Source organism: Colossoma macropomum, unplaced genomic scaffold (assembly GCF_904425465.1).
Source record: "Colossoma macropomum unplaced genomic scaffold, Colossoma_macropomum, whole genome shotgun sequence".
In the NCBI taxonomy this organism is placed as follows: Eukaryota; Metazoa; Chordata; class Actinopteri; order Characiformes; family Serrasalmidae; genus Colossoma; species Colossoma macropomum.
Genome location: NW_023494793.1, coordinates 26,387,403 through 26,401,728, shown reverse-complemented (window position 1 = coordinate 26,401,728; position 14,326 = coordinate 26,387,403). Strand labels below are relative to the sequence as shown.

At 38.2% G+C, this 14,326-nt stretch overlaps 1 protein-coding gene across 2 annotated transcripts in view; it reads right to left on the bottom strand.

Annotated features, from left to right (window-relative positions):
* mtor (mechanistic target of rapamycin kinase) overlaps nt 1–14,326 on the bottom strand; it is a 159,819-nt gene that overhangs the window by 12,891 nt on the left and 132,602 nt on the right. For both annotated transcript variants that reach the window (XM_036578979.1, XM_036578980.1), the window contains exons 38-44: nt 11,845–11,962; nt 7,708–7,914; nt 4,387–4,487; nt 2,876–2,972; nt 2,696–2,794; nt 2,163–2,285; nt 949–1,131 (exon numbers count right to left, since the gene is read on the bottom strand). In XM_036578979.1, coding sequence (XP_036434872.1) covers nt 949–1,131; nt 2,163–2,285; nt 2,696–2,794; nt 2,876–2,972; nt 4,387–4,487; nt 7,708–7,914; nt 11,845–11,962 — 928 coding nt within the window. The remainder of the gene's footprint in view (nt 1–948; nt 1,132–2,162; nt 2,286–2,695; nt 2,795–2,875; nt 2,973–4,386; nt 4,488–7,707; nt 7,915–11,844; nt 11,963–14,326) is intronic.

Below are 14,326 nucleotides of genomic sequence, written 5' to 3'. Positions count from 1 at the left end.
AAAATCCCAAACATTTCAAACAGCCTATCCCAAAAAATCCATCCCAAAGCATTTGCAGTTTTTCCAAAGTTCCTCCCACCTCAAAGATACACCATCAGAAGGGGAGTTTTCCCGAGTCTTCAAGCTCTAAAGATTACTGCAGTATCACTATAGGATGTCAATAAGCATGTTTAAACACTACTGATTAGAATACAACGCACACATTAATACTTATTTTTTATACGGGGGTCACGAGGCATGCTGTAAATTGTATACAGTTAGATTTCATGTGATAAAACGTGTGATAATGGTAACGGTTTCTATAGTTCTCTTTAACACAGTCCATGATATTCCTTAAAGTGATAACCATGAACGTAAAAAATCTCCACTGTGCCAGTTTGTTTAGGAAAAAAATGGTTTGGTCAGCCTATTTTGGACAGTTGATTGGCCAAGCTGTTTGAAATGTCGAGGTTTCTTGAATACAATAATGATGGACAAAGACTGGTAGATCTATCAGAACAGTGGCAGCGTGCTGACATTAATTAATGCAAGGATACCCCTGCTAATACCTCAGATATGCTAACTAATTTGTGAAGACATCACTCAAATGTGTCAATTACCAGTGTGAGGAAAATGCGGGAAGCTAAAGTTAGCCATCTTCTTATTCACATTTTCTGTTCCACCTTATAGGGAGCAGCAGTTACATATTACTGTTGTTCCATTTAAAGTGGAATGGAAAATGTTAATAAGAAGCTGGCAAACAGGAGGCCAACGTCAGCTTCAAGGAGAGCTATAGTATAAAGATATATAGATATAGATTATGTAGATAATGCCCTTTTATTTACAGTCTTTTTTATTTATCACTTCTATGAAAATGACTTGTGCCACTTAACCCATCAATAAGCACTGCTGCCTTTTAAAGAGAACAGTAGAACTTACAAACCTGCATTCAGTGAGAGGGATCCATACCTGATTGAAGGAGGTCTCTTTCAGGGTCTGAGGTCCTCTCTCCATCATTGCATGAAGGGGCTCCAGCACAGCGAACATTCCTTTAACATTCCTTTCACCAAAATACAGACGTGAGGCCTCCTCCAAGCCCTCGTGCCACATCTCATGCCACAAGATGGCTACCCTGATCAGCTCCTCGCTCACCTGCAGAGCCAGAAACCCAAAGAAGGTGCAGATATTATACAACAAATCTCCACAATGGAACGCTATTTAGCCTGAGGGAGTGTGTCGAAACTATCGATAACTATAACTAATGATAACTGGTTATGGGAGAAGGAAAAACATTCTTAACTTGTAATGGAAGTCACTGTAACAAGTAATTTCAAGTAATTTTTTAAATTATGCAAAAAAGTAAAGACAAAAACAAAAAACAAAAATGGAGATACAAGGTTTTTTCACAACAGTGATGACATGTTTTTAGCCCTAGCTGGTTTCTGCTGTTACTACTCCATTTCAGCCAATAGGGAGCTATGTCTTCATAATGTGACTTAGAGTGGACTACAGTCTTGCTAACTGGCTCCAGCACTGGTTGTCTTTAGGGTTCGAATTAAAGAATTTATTCTTGTCCTCGCATTAGAATAAATAAATAAATAAATAAATAAATAAATAAAACTAAACCTGGGGAGTCCCAAGTTACTTCCTTGAATAAAACTGCAATTTTTTGACAAAATGAATGCCCTCAGCACAAGGTGTCCATCTTTTCAGTCTAAGTTTTCATTGTGTTCAACATTAGACCAAACAATCTAGTGCACCAAGCCCCGTCACTATGGTTTAATTCATTATATTGATACAGAAATAAAGTACCTAATTATACTTGAAAAGAAAGCTACAGTGACATATCTCACATAAATGTATTGTGAAAATAGCATCAGTACCCAATCAGACTTTTCAACATTCAACAACCTCTCAAGAATACAAACAATTCAAATCCCAGTTGTCTTGGGCTTGCTTTAGGCTAAATGAGGTTACAATTCCATTTCATTCATTTATGTTGCCATTTCTCCAAATAAAGTCCAGGTCTCCACTAAACATTTCAAACTTCTGGAACAGCAACAAACTCTTAATGGGTATTGGGGCCTGTACAAGGCTGTTACAAGAAACCATGAGAACCAATGAATGAATGTAAGTTAAATATGGTTTACATAAAGATAAAAGCTGCCAGTGGATGATCATACCATGATGGCTTGCTGGACCAGTGTGTTGCAGTGCTCACACATGTTCTTCAGGATCTTATTGGCAGCGTTGTGGCGAGCTGTGGTGGTGGACTTGGACGCCACAGTAAGCGGATAGATCAAAGCCTGTCAAAGCAGCCCAAAAATCCATGATTTATTCCATAGATCCATATTAGAAAAGTACTTTACAGTGCAAAGTCACCAGCTATCCAGCTATCCAACTGAATTTGCTGCTGCAGATAAAATATACAGCAAAATAGTTCTACTTTGTGGGAATTTGAAACAGACTGGTGTTCTGTGTGTGATACTTATTTTCCCAATGCTTTTTTCAAAGCATTTGAATTCAGTTTCAGTTCAATAGAGGTACATTTCTCATTCTTTCTGTATTCTGATATCCCTTAATCGTTTTTTTAAATATATCTGTGAGTGCTGAAACTGAATTTTAATATGAAATAAACACTGGAGAACTTTTCTCTAGACCAGTAGATACTTCCATGAATCTATTCTGGGAATAAACAGGACTAATTTTCAGTTACCTGTGGGTGGAAGCGGCCAATGTCTGTGAGTAACTGATGGATAAGGCGTCCCACCAATGCGCGAGGCGTATCAATTCGAGCTATTAGCTGTGGAATCACCTGATAGAAAGGGACAGTAACGTCAGCAATGACAGTGTTGGTGAGAGAGAGAAAGAGTAACTAAAGGGAGGGGAGTATTACCTGTAACCAGGTGTCTATCTGGATGGTTTTGATTCCCTCTACAAGAGCTTCATTCACTTCAGGCCAGTGCCCATAATCAAACCACAAGGTCAAAACTCTGAAAGCAGGGAGGAGGATGGTGAGGTGAACAAGGAGAGAAAAAAAAGGAGAAATTCAATGTCAAACATTCACCTTCATCAGCAACATACAGTAGACTAAAGCAATAAGCTACAAGGAGCACCACATTACAGGATTATTCCATGCCAAATCACCAATGGCTTGTCTGGTCACTTCATGGATTTCATAAAAAATTCAAGCAAAAACTCCAGTTTAACCAGTGCAGCCAGGCAACATTTCAAAGCTGTGCACCGATTATTTTTTTTTAGTTTTAGTGAATTTTGAAAACTGGTCTTGTTAGGCATCTTAAATATTGTGTTTACCTGCTTACAAAATGACTGAACTAAGCTGAAAAATGAAGAGGGTTTAAATACAACACTAAGAATAATATTTAACTGTAAATTTCAAATGTATAAAACTAAAAAATCATAACTAAAAAAGCAGAGCTTTGAAATTTTGCATGGCTGTATGAGTTGAACCGAAGTTTTTGCTTGGATTTGTTTTTTCGAAATCGACGACATGACTGGACAAGCTTTAGGCAAGTTGGTGTGAAAAGACCCCAAAGTGATTTTTATTTTAGTTTAATAATTGTATGCACAAAGTAGGTGCATCCAAAAAACTGGGAATCATTCTTTTGAAATAGTGTCATGACAGAAATTAAGTCATCAGGTTTTAGCTTGGATTTTTTTTTTTTAAACCAAAATTGATGACGTGACCCTAAAGTGATAATACCAGGGTTGGAATGGTTTCTTGAAAAATCAAATGTACACAAATTGAAATAATTAGTGCTATAACGCTAATATAATATACGATTTTGGGTGACACCCAAATTAGTTCACTAGCTAGATTAGCCTTATAGCTCCAGTGCAATACTAAAGAAATAAATGTCAAGCCACTAAACAGGTGTATTCGATTTTTGGTAAACCATTCCTTTAAGAGATGTTAGGCACAACACCAAGTGAAGTAAAACCTCTTCAAGTAGTAGTAAAATCATTGCAGTGGCATTTCTTTTAGAAATCAGTGATGAACTTCAAACGTTCAGTAAAGAAAATAATTTGTGGTTGTGGCTGCGGAGCATAACAATCAAAGATAATTCCATGAACTGCACAGGTTTTCAGTAACACTGTATGTTAATACAGTATTTAAATGACCTGTTTAATCAATGAATTTACTTATATAAATATCTGAAATTTACACCCATTTTAAACTACACATAGAAAATCTTTTGTATGAATACAACATATAATTAATGATCACTAAAGAATGCAATAATGAATTACACTGCCCGCAGAGTTTCAGGAGACGCTGGCACAAGGGGGCACCCTCTGCTCAAAATATGCAATAGAAAGGGCCACAGAGAATCACTGCAGTCCAGCGTGACAGTTTTCTGGTTATGTCTCCGTATGTGCACTCACCTCAGTGTGTCCTGCAAGTTGTTTCCTCGTGACAGCGAAATGGATCGGAAGAAGCCCTGGACCGCAGGAACCGTGTAGAGCAGCAGAGTTTTGGACAAATCCTGTACAACAGACCCACACAAGTGCAATCAACTTCTTAAAGTAAATTTGACTATGAAGTGAAACTATTCTAAGTGAAAATAAGTCAACATGTCCTCTACAGAGAAAGCACTTAAATATGGCACGGCACTATTCCTGTTTTATTGCTAATTTTACCATATTGTTAAAAAAATTTAAACGTTAATTCTAAAATGTGCCATGGCTTTGGCACTGGCCGCATTTTATGTTTTATTTTATTCCAACCTGTTAAATTTAGTAAATAAACGCCACTTATGCATTAAAATGTGCAGAAGTGTGCTCTCTGTAGACAATGTGTTGTTTTCACTTAGAAAATCAATAAACATGTCATTTGACCAGGAGCGCCCAAACATTTGCATACAACGGTACTTATGCTTCCACGATGAGACTTAGCACTATGTCTTATAAGTACACACAGCTGCCAGTTTATTAGGTACACCCACAATAACTGACTGTAGCTCATCTGTTGCTGCACAATTTGTCCACAACCAACTTACCCCATCCATTAATAGAAAAAGACCTCCATAGGACCACCCAGACTAGATTATATTTGGGTGGTGGCCCAGTCTCAACAATGAGATGTTGAAACTAGTCCTCCATTCAATGGCGTGGCAATCTGTAAGACGCTGGTGCAGCAGCATTGCTGGGGTTTCTATTCTCCACACTGTCACTGCAGAGGTTGAGAATAGTCCTGCCATGTGGTCAGACACTGACCACTAATGAAGGTCTACAGCAGGCATGTCAAACTGGGGGCCTTCCAGGCCAAAGTGTTGCAGAGATTAGTGTTTACCCTTATCTAACGCTCTGAATTGTGTGTACAAAGTGTTTAGTAATTGTAAACCTATATGGTACGTGTACTTGATGAAATAGCTAATAATTGTATGTACAAAGTAGGTGCATCTAATAAACTGGTAACTCATTAATATGGACTGGTAGATCATGAACATAAATATGAACCTTTGCCTTCTTAACCTGAACTGGATGAACATTGTGTTATTTATTTATTTATTTTTTTTGGTTCTTAAGCAAAGAAACACTGCATGTAGCTATTAAGCTACACAGTGTTCTTTTGAAATAGTATCATGGCAGAAATGAAGGCAAAAGCATCAGCAGCTGTTCAGCTTTAACCCCTTAAAATTCCAGGCTTATTACATACTAAGACTTATTATTCAGTAACTACAGGGACCTCAAAGAAACTGGCTGAGCTATTCTTAGGTTACAGAAGTGTATAATAAAACTTGGGGCCGCCAGTGGGCCCTTGCTATTGAAAGGGGTTAAGAGATTTTTATATACAATCTATTCAATTGACGTAGCATGATGAGGCTCTGGCAAGATTTGCACAAAAATCTTGTGTTACTACTTAATTCTATACTCCTCTGTCTACAAAGTATGCAAATCAGTACACAGGCCTGCAGTGAAAGGAACTGTGCTTCCAAAAAACATAAACACTAACAATAAATGGACAGTTAGAATGAGCTCATTACCACAACGACAAGCTCCCAGTCACATTAGCATTTTTAGGTGACGTACTTCGAAACCACTTCAACTCTAAGGGCCAGTATGAGAGCCTGCACTTCAGTTATTAACTCTGCATAACATATTAGTATTATAGTAGTTACTGTATAATTCATAGTTATAGATTTTCCTTTCGAAAACCAACACCGAAACCTTGAGAATTTGCAAATACCAATACCAATCCAATGTTTCTGTTTTTAATTTAAAAAACTACAAAGCAACTAAAAAGCAAAAATATCACATAGTGCAAATGTGTGCAAGTGAGACTATTTAAAATAACTGTTCTTATGTAAAAGGCCTACATTCTTAACTTTTCCCCCCTTCAAACATTTGTGTGTTTTTATGGGCAATTTTCCAACCTCTCTTCATCCCTTATATTTAAACAAGGTGTTCTATCATTTTGATCTTGAGACTGATGCATGTAAATGAGCTCTGTTCTGATTGGCTGTCCTGTATTGTACCTGTATTGTACCATAAAGCACTGAAATACTCCTTAAAAAAGTGAATGAGCAGGACTAAACTACTGTAGACTAACAGACTACTGTAGACTAGTATGTAAATATGTGCTGTTTTTATTTATTTATTTTTTATATGACAAAAAACAATACTTTGATGGACTATATATTTGGAAACTAATACAGACAGACAGTCTACATTAGCGTCCATATATGGACTATGGAGTGCAGTATATATTTTGAAAACCTAACAATGAGTACACACTACATTATATTCTTATTACCAAAAGCTATAGTTCTTCATTATATAGGCCATTTAATGTTAGTCTCTGCGTGGTTACTGTTATTACATGACCTGCTTTACCCTGCTTTATTTTACAATCTGCTTATAGGAAATTATGCCTAGATTTTCACATTTTTTCCCTTCAATATCCATTCCAGCATTTTCTGCTGGTAGCATCCTAATACCAATACTAGGTATTGGATCTGTGCCATCTGTAGTAGTTACAGTAGTTGCATCTTACTGGAAATGACACAGATCTTAAAACGTTAAAGGGGAATTCCAACAACTTTTCAACGTTTCTACACAAACCAATCATCAAAATTTAAACAAAACCATTCAGAGAGGTTTGAAGTGGTTCACTGTAGAGAAACATAGTAACTCTGATTTCTTTATAGTGGTGGTGATAGGAACCAGGGGTCACAATGTCTACAACACAATTATAGTAGTTTTATTTACTATTCAAAGCTACGAGTGAATCTACACCTATACGTCTCTTGAGTTTTATATGTAAGGCTGACGATGGTAAAATAATTGTAATCCTGAAAAAATAAGTTTTCATTGGGGGCTAATTTGCCTCACAACACCCTGCATGTACCTCTCCACCATGAATGGATTCATTAAAATGTAAAACAATGTCTCAGGCATCAGGCAGCATATTCTTTATTGTTTATGTAGTAACATAGTGTGAGGAAGTTTTCAGAGGTGGAAGTTTGTTTCCTATCACCACTACTGTGAATAATTCTGACTCCGTACGTTTCTTGTGAATTGAGCATTTCACATCAAACCACTCTGACTGACTTTGTCTACATCCTGACCATTCAACTAATCAGAAATTTTGAAAAAAGGATGGAATTCTATAAGATCTATATTTGAATAATAAGCCTAGGTATCGAGGGATTCACTCAAAAAGCATATCTCCCATATGTAACTGTGTCACTCCGTGAGTCTCACCTCGTTGACCTTCTTCTGGCCAGGTGAGGGCACCGGGCTGTGGTCAGCGCTGTCCGCTTCGCTGTCACTGTTGCTGGCTTCACTGTTGGCGCTGGCCCCGCTAGCACCGCTGGCATGCCGGAGCTTCTTCTTCTCGTCACGGCCCTGGTTCTGATGCTTGTAGTGGAGCACTGCCTCAAAGTTCATGACTGCCCAGGCGTGCCAGGCCTGTATGGGTCACATTTGGTTATGTTACTAGATAATTCGCTACCAAAAAAGGGTATCTTAAGAAATACTCTTTTTAAATTTAACCCTTAGAAATCACAGTTATTGTAAGAGCAAAAACTTGTTATAATTTTATATTAATTTTTCAGCTTTTTCAGATTTACAAGGAGAAGCACTAATTACTCTCAGATTACCAACACTTTGTGCTGGTGGGGATGGCCAGTTTAGAAGGTTATGTACCAGGAACTTCCATGCACCATGTAAAGCTTGGTAGGTAGGCACCAGCAATTTAAAACCGACTCTAAATTTCATTGGCAGCCAGTGGATTGCATATGCAATGAGTATGGGTGTAACGACCCTCCAAATCTGCAGTTCAGGTCAGACCTTAATTTTTTAGCCCCTTTTTAGTTCTTCCAGAACTGCGACACAACACCGTGGATGTTTGTATTGCAGTTTCGGTCTTGGTTTCAGAATCGTTACAACCTCAGCACCGAGGCAAGGCACAAATAAAGCGACATTGCACTTATCTAGTACATGAGCCACTGTTTTTATTAGTAAATCGGCTTTACACTTGTTGCCGCCAACATATTATTCACAATAAATCATCCTGACAGACAAAATATAGCTGTAGCGGGCTGCACAGTTCATGGATGTAGTAACAATAGCAACAAAAAAACAAAACTGTGTACGCTTTTATAGCATTCCAGCTGTCAGGTGTCATGAACAGAAGAGCTAAGCAGTGAAAAAGAAAACTTGTGTGAATAAACAGGAAAAACTTCCATTTCCCCATACCAAAGTTTACCCTTATCAGTCTGTCACATGTAAACAGCGAGGTGAAGGATGAATTCTGTAATGTGATCATTTTTGAGTGTTGAGAATTGTTCACGATTAATAACTAACATTGACAGATGATTGACTTACGTAGTCTAACTATTCATGTCTAGATCTTGTATACTTCAGCTAGACAATGACTGCAGTTAACTGCAGAACATTAGCAGGGCTTACAATTTCAAGCTAACACTGATGAACCTCATTAAACATAAATACACAGCTATTACTCACTTTTGTGATGACAACAATGTCTGATGGTGTAGTTAATAATACAAAAGACAAAATGTTGTTGACCATTCCACAGGCCAAATAACGTTTCTTGCATGATTTTAGTGATTTGTATGCTTTTAGCTCCTGCAATGTGTAGGCTGAGGCAGTATTTACAAGGCAGTTACAGATGTCTGGATATGCTATCATGGGCAATAATGCATAATTGGGACTCGAAGTTAATTATTTGTTCTTCTACAGATCAACATCTCCGACTGACTTTTTCTCAATATCTTGATTTGGAAGCCATTGTTGGAACTGACAACTCATAGACTTTATGCTGAGACAATGTCAACAGTATGGCCGCAAGACGCTTTCTCCAGGTTTTGCAGATACTATCTATAGGTTCAGGACACTCTACACAATTCTTTGAGTACAATCTTGTGTAGTGGGTAGACAAACCATCTTTTATTTTTGGCCATTTTTTCTTGGTTATCATTTGACATTAAAAAAGAGGCATAAATTCAGAGTTTAAAAAGAACAAGTTTAGGGACTGCCAACACTGTTATCCACAATAATTGAAAAAGTGAGGAAAAACGAGCCCCCCCAGCTCTTTCTCTTGCACAGACAGAACAATGTGTTTGGGAACACCAGTTGGCCAGCTGAAAAAAGAGGCAGATACATGCTGCCAAGCAGGGCCTAAACAAGACTGAACGTTCAGTTCAGTTTAATGTGGAGAACGCCCTCCAGTTTAAGGATGTAAGCAGTAGTGATATGGTATGTGGTTTCACAATAGGCAGAAACCAGGGAAACACTGATCACCTTTGTGAGAGGCTCAAGGAATACCAACACGTTCATAACACGTTCCCCTTAAACCAAATACAGTCGATCAGCAATGACATGTTTGCTGTCAGAGGTCTACAGACTAATGTAGCTACCAAGTAACGTAAGCTAATATACTGTTAAATGTAAAAATATATCCAGTTTTCACACTAAGCGTGCACTGCAATGCAATGAATTATTAATGACACAATTTTTAATACACCATTAACATATTTTCCTAGTTTGGCCCTCCAACCATCCATAGTGCTAGCAGCTCGCATGCTGTATGAGCGACTTTGTTGTCCTCTTGTACAAATACAGCTTTTGGATGGCAAGATCCATTTATGACTCTCCTGATAAATCATTTATATCATTCATAGCCACTGCCATGCCATGAATTTGTTTATCACCGAAGTACGCTTAGTCTGAAGTATCATTTAAGCTGAGTTTACACTACATGACTTTTACACCCTGATTTCAGTCTGGGTTCTCAGTCTGGCTGAGTCTGTGCTGGTTGGCGCTAGTGTGCAGATTTTTGCTTTAGTCGGAGTTGACAGTTCGACGAGAGAACTGAGTAGTGTGTGAAGGGCGCAGACTCAGATTTTTTGCCTCCTGATCGCGTTTCGGACCAGTCTGAGTATGTCAAACATGTTTGATTTTTAAGACCTGATTTAAAGCGTAATCTAGTAGTGTGAACTAGTCAATGACTCAATCTGAATGGACTCCTGCAACAGCCAATGAAAACCGAGAGCGAGACAGAAGAAAATACAGCAAGTAAACAAAGAAAAATGGTGAAAAGTCTCTAGTGGGGAGCGAAGCTTTTTAGTGAGCTGAGTTTGAGGCACAAGCACAGTTGAGTTTCTTTTTTACATTCAAAAATCTAAAAACATACCACATTGATCACATTTTTAAATCCATGACCTTCACTTAAACATGTATACCTGCTGCTTCTTTACTGTGACAGTGCAAACAGCAGATAAAACAGCACCACGTTCGTTTATTTGTGTCTCCTAGTGACGGGGGAACACGTGAGTTCGTGCGAGTTCAGCGAGTTCCTTTCAGTTCAGCAACAACTTAAAAGTTGAGTAGTGTGTGAGCCAAAGTCGTTTAATGTGTGATCACCAATATTTCAGTTGCCCAAAATTATCTGCAGAAAGCAGTCTGATAGTGTGAGATGCCCAGTCTTTTTATAATCTGTAAAGACCTTAAACGTCATGTAGTGTACCCAAGGCTTACGACCTTGGATAATGACCATATGACCATAGGCCTATGAATAAATCAAAGAGCAGCCATAATGAAGTGGAAAGCTCCAGTTCCCCCGCAGTATGAGAGTGAGGGGGCTACAATTGTGGAGGAGCTAAATGCATACAGCCACTGTTAAGCCACGAACTCACTGCCACTCACAACCAGGTCACAACACTTTTCACACTACAGGATACTGACTCTCTGATAAGTTCAGATGTTTAGCGTCTCAGAGGCAACGGTGAGTCTCTTGGATGGCATCTTTGCATGACTCACACATAGTGATTGAGTGACTGAGTGATCGAGATTTGTGAGCCCCGAGGAAATGCAGATTTGTCTCTGATCTGGGGATCAGGTGTGAACGTGGCATTACACTCTCCAGATGTCAGTGATGAAAACTGGAAACTGCATTCATCCAGTTCTTATATTCACACTGCCTGCGTTCATGTGATTTTATGTCCAGGTTCATGCAGAATTATTGAATGTAATAAATACATTCTGATGAAGCTTGTTTTGCCCACTCATGTAGCTTAAACAAAGTGCACTGCCTTTTAAATAGAACAAATCTTTGAAGACAAATGCGGTCAATCGTGACTAACAGCACAAACTAATCCAATTAATTGCTTTCATCATTTGACAGCACTGAAAAATATACTAAAGTACAGACAAAATAAAAGGCTAGAACAGTCATGTCACACTGTGAGAGAAACCACATAAGCAAGTATGCTTGAGATTGCTTAACTCAAGGTTTCAGGAGAGTGTCTGAATGAAATTAAAGAAACAAAATTCAGATTTCTTCATTAAACTTTTCCTTCAAGCGTGCAGGCTCACCTTGTACCAGTTGCGGTCGTGCTCGGTGGAGTGACTGTAGTATTGAAGCACTTTAGGAATGGTGCTTTCGTTGATGCCCTGAAGACTCAGCTGCCATTCACCCAACTTCAAGAAACACCTGCACAGAGAGAAGTAAAGAGTGATGAGGGAACAGAGAGAATGGGAGAGCAATGAGACAATATGAGTTTCCAAGTTTCCAAGTTTTGCTCCATTTGTGAAAAACCACAAAATAAGGAATATTTACATTAAGACCTCCGCTCCAGCTACTTAAAGCAAGCCAGCGGTTAACCACAGTCCTGCAAGAGCCACAAAAGAATCTATGTCTTCCATTCTATATTGGTCTTTCTTGCTTGAATGGTCACATTGCACTCACAGGTCTCTAATGTCGACCACAAGCTTGTCATCCATCCCACATATGCTGGGCATAGGGGTGGGTGATGTAAGGTTATTATTGTGATTAAAAATATAATGCAATATGTTTTTCTGAATTTAACATATGTATGGTCAAAAACGACAAGGATTTAGAGCAATTATAGAAAGCCTGTAAACAAAAACTAGTGTACAGTAAGTGCACATTCTATACAAGGAGCACTGTGTAATATCATGATGCATTAATATAGAATTCAGCCTATGTGTGTGCTCTTCAGTGTGCATATTTCAAGTATTATATAATAGTGTTCAATGGGGCTCAGCCAATCAGCTTTCAGAACTAGAACTATCCCTTGTATAACTGATATTCACATGGGCCATGTCCTCGATGATATTCACATGGGCCATGTCCTCAATTAGTTGTTGCTAATCAACAACTAACGACGGTTATCAGGCAAATTATACATCCCTAATGTCAACCCATTGTGTCATTATCTTATTTTTTTCATAATTATTAGATTTAGAATATTGTTATATATTGTGCATTGCAGCATTATACTGTCAATATAATATTATCTTTTTAAAATCTACCAGTGAGAATTTTCACCACGCATCTTTTTTTACTAGGCAACTTTAGCAAACACCCTCATATTTGTGAATTAATTTACTCAGCGTTGTCCAAATACTTTATATATCTTGACGAAGGCTTAGAAAAAGACCACCAAAACTGTCAATCAATTTTGACTTCACTTACAGTCAATAACTGTGTGGGAATGATGCAAAGTCAGGAAAAAAAAATTGGACAGACGGAAAGAAAATGTTTTAAAATAAGTTTTAAAAAGCTTTCGTTTGTCATACTTGGATGTCATTCCAGGAGTGATGGAATAGAAACGCCTGAAAGCTTCTTAGATGCTCTTTTTAATCACATGTACAATGAAGTACTGTCACCATGCCAAACCCATTCATATTCGCCTTGCCCTTTGCCATTAAATCTTGTGGCTGCTGGCAGAGACCGCAGTCAGGCTAGTTGTGTTTATATTAGCGCAGGCTGGAAGTATGAGGAATGACCCGCCTGCTGTCCCGTTAGACTGAGTAGCTCTCGTTGTGAAAGCCAGAGCCAGCCGCGCGACCACATCTACCAAAACTGTGATGTACTGCGCCAGACCATGATGAACACATAATGGTGTAAAAGGTTATGTAATTCATGAGAGTCACTTACGAGACTGATTCTCATACACAGCTACTGCAATTCAAAGAAATCGTTCAGCAAAAAACTCACAATTTCCACTACTTCCCCCTTACCCCAAATATAATCAATCAAGACAAGTTTCATGTTGGAACTATGATGCTAATGTAGCTAACAAGTAATGGAAACTAATGAACTGTTCAGGATTACTAATGGTTTTAGCTCTGCAATGTACTTTCATCCATTTTTATACAGTACTGAGCCAAAATCAGATCAGCCTTCATTTACATAACTTCCAGTCAAAACAGCCCTTGAGTTATTCTTTTTTTAGTGTAAGGAAAAAAAGCATTTAGTGTGTTGGGTGAACTGGAATATTGGAAGGATGGACAGAAACACCTGTGGACTTTTTCATACCTGAAACAAGACTGGAGCTTGATTTTCTCCTTAGAGATACTGTACTGTTTATCTGATGGTGACAGTTTTGGTGGTCTACCAGGACTAGCACGATTGTTAGAGGAGTATTTTCTCTGTCTTTTAATCATTTTTGAACTCCACTTTTAAAGGTGGATTATTTTATATCTAATCTCCTCAAATGTAACTCCTGAAAATAAATCATTTGTATTTATGGCCATTTTTGACTGGATATTAAATAAATGAAATGCCCTACAGCACTGTAGTCTAAAGTAGGCCTGGTCGATAGGGCAAGGTAATCGAAGGCAATAATTACTGTGTTAAGAAAGAGAACTGACAGAACTAGAGAGGACTAATCAAATTTAAAACAATGGATTATTAAGGCATTAATAAGCCGCTTAGACTATGGCACAGTAAAATTCCCACTGTCTGTGCTGGGTCTTTTCCCAAGCATGGCACACCATACCACCAAATTTCTATGCATTTCCAATAATAGTGATTTTTCAGCAAGAAATG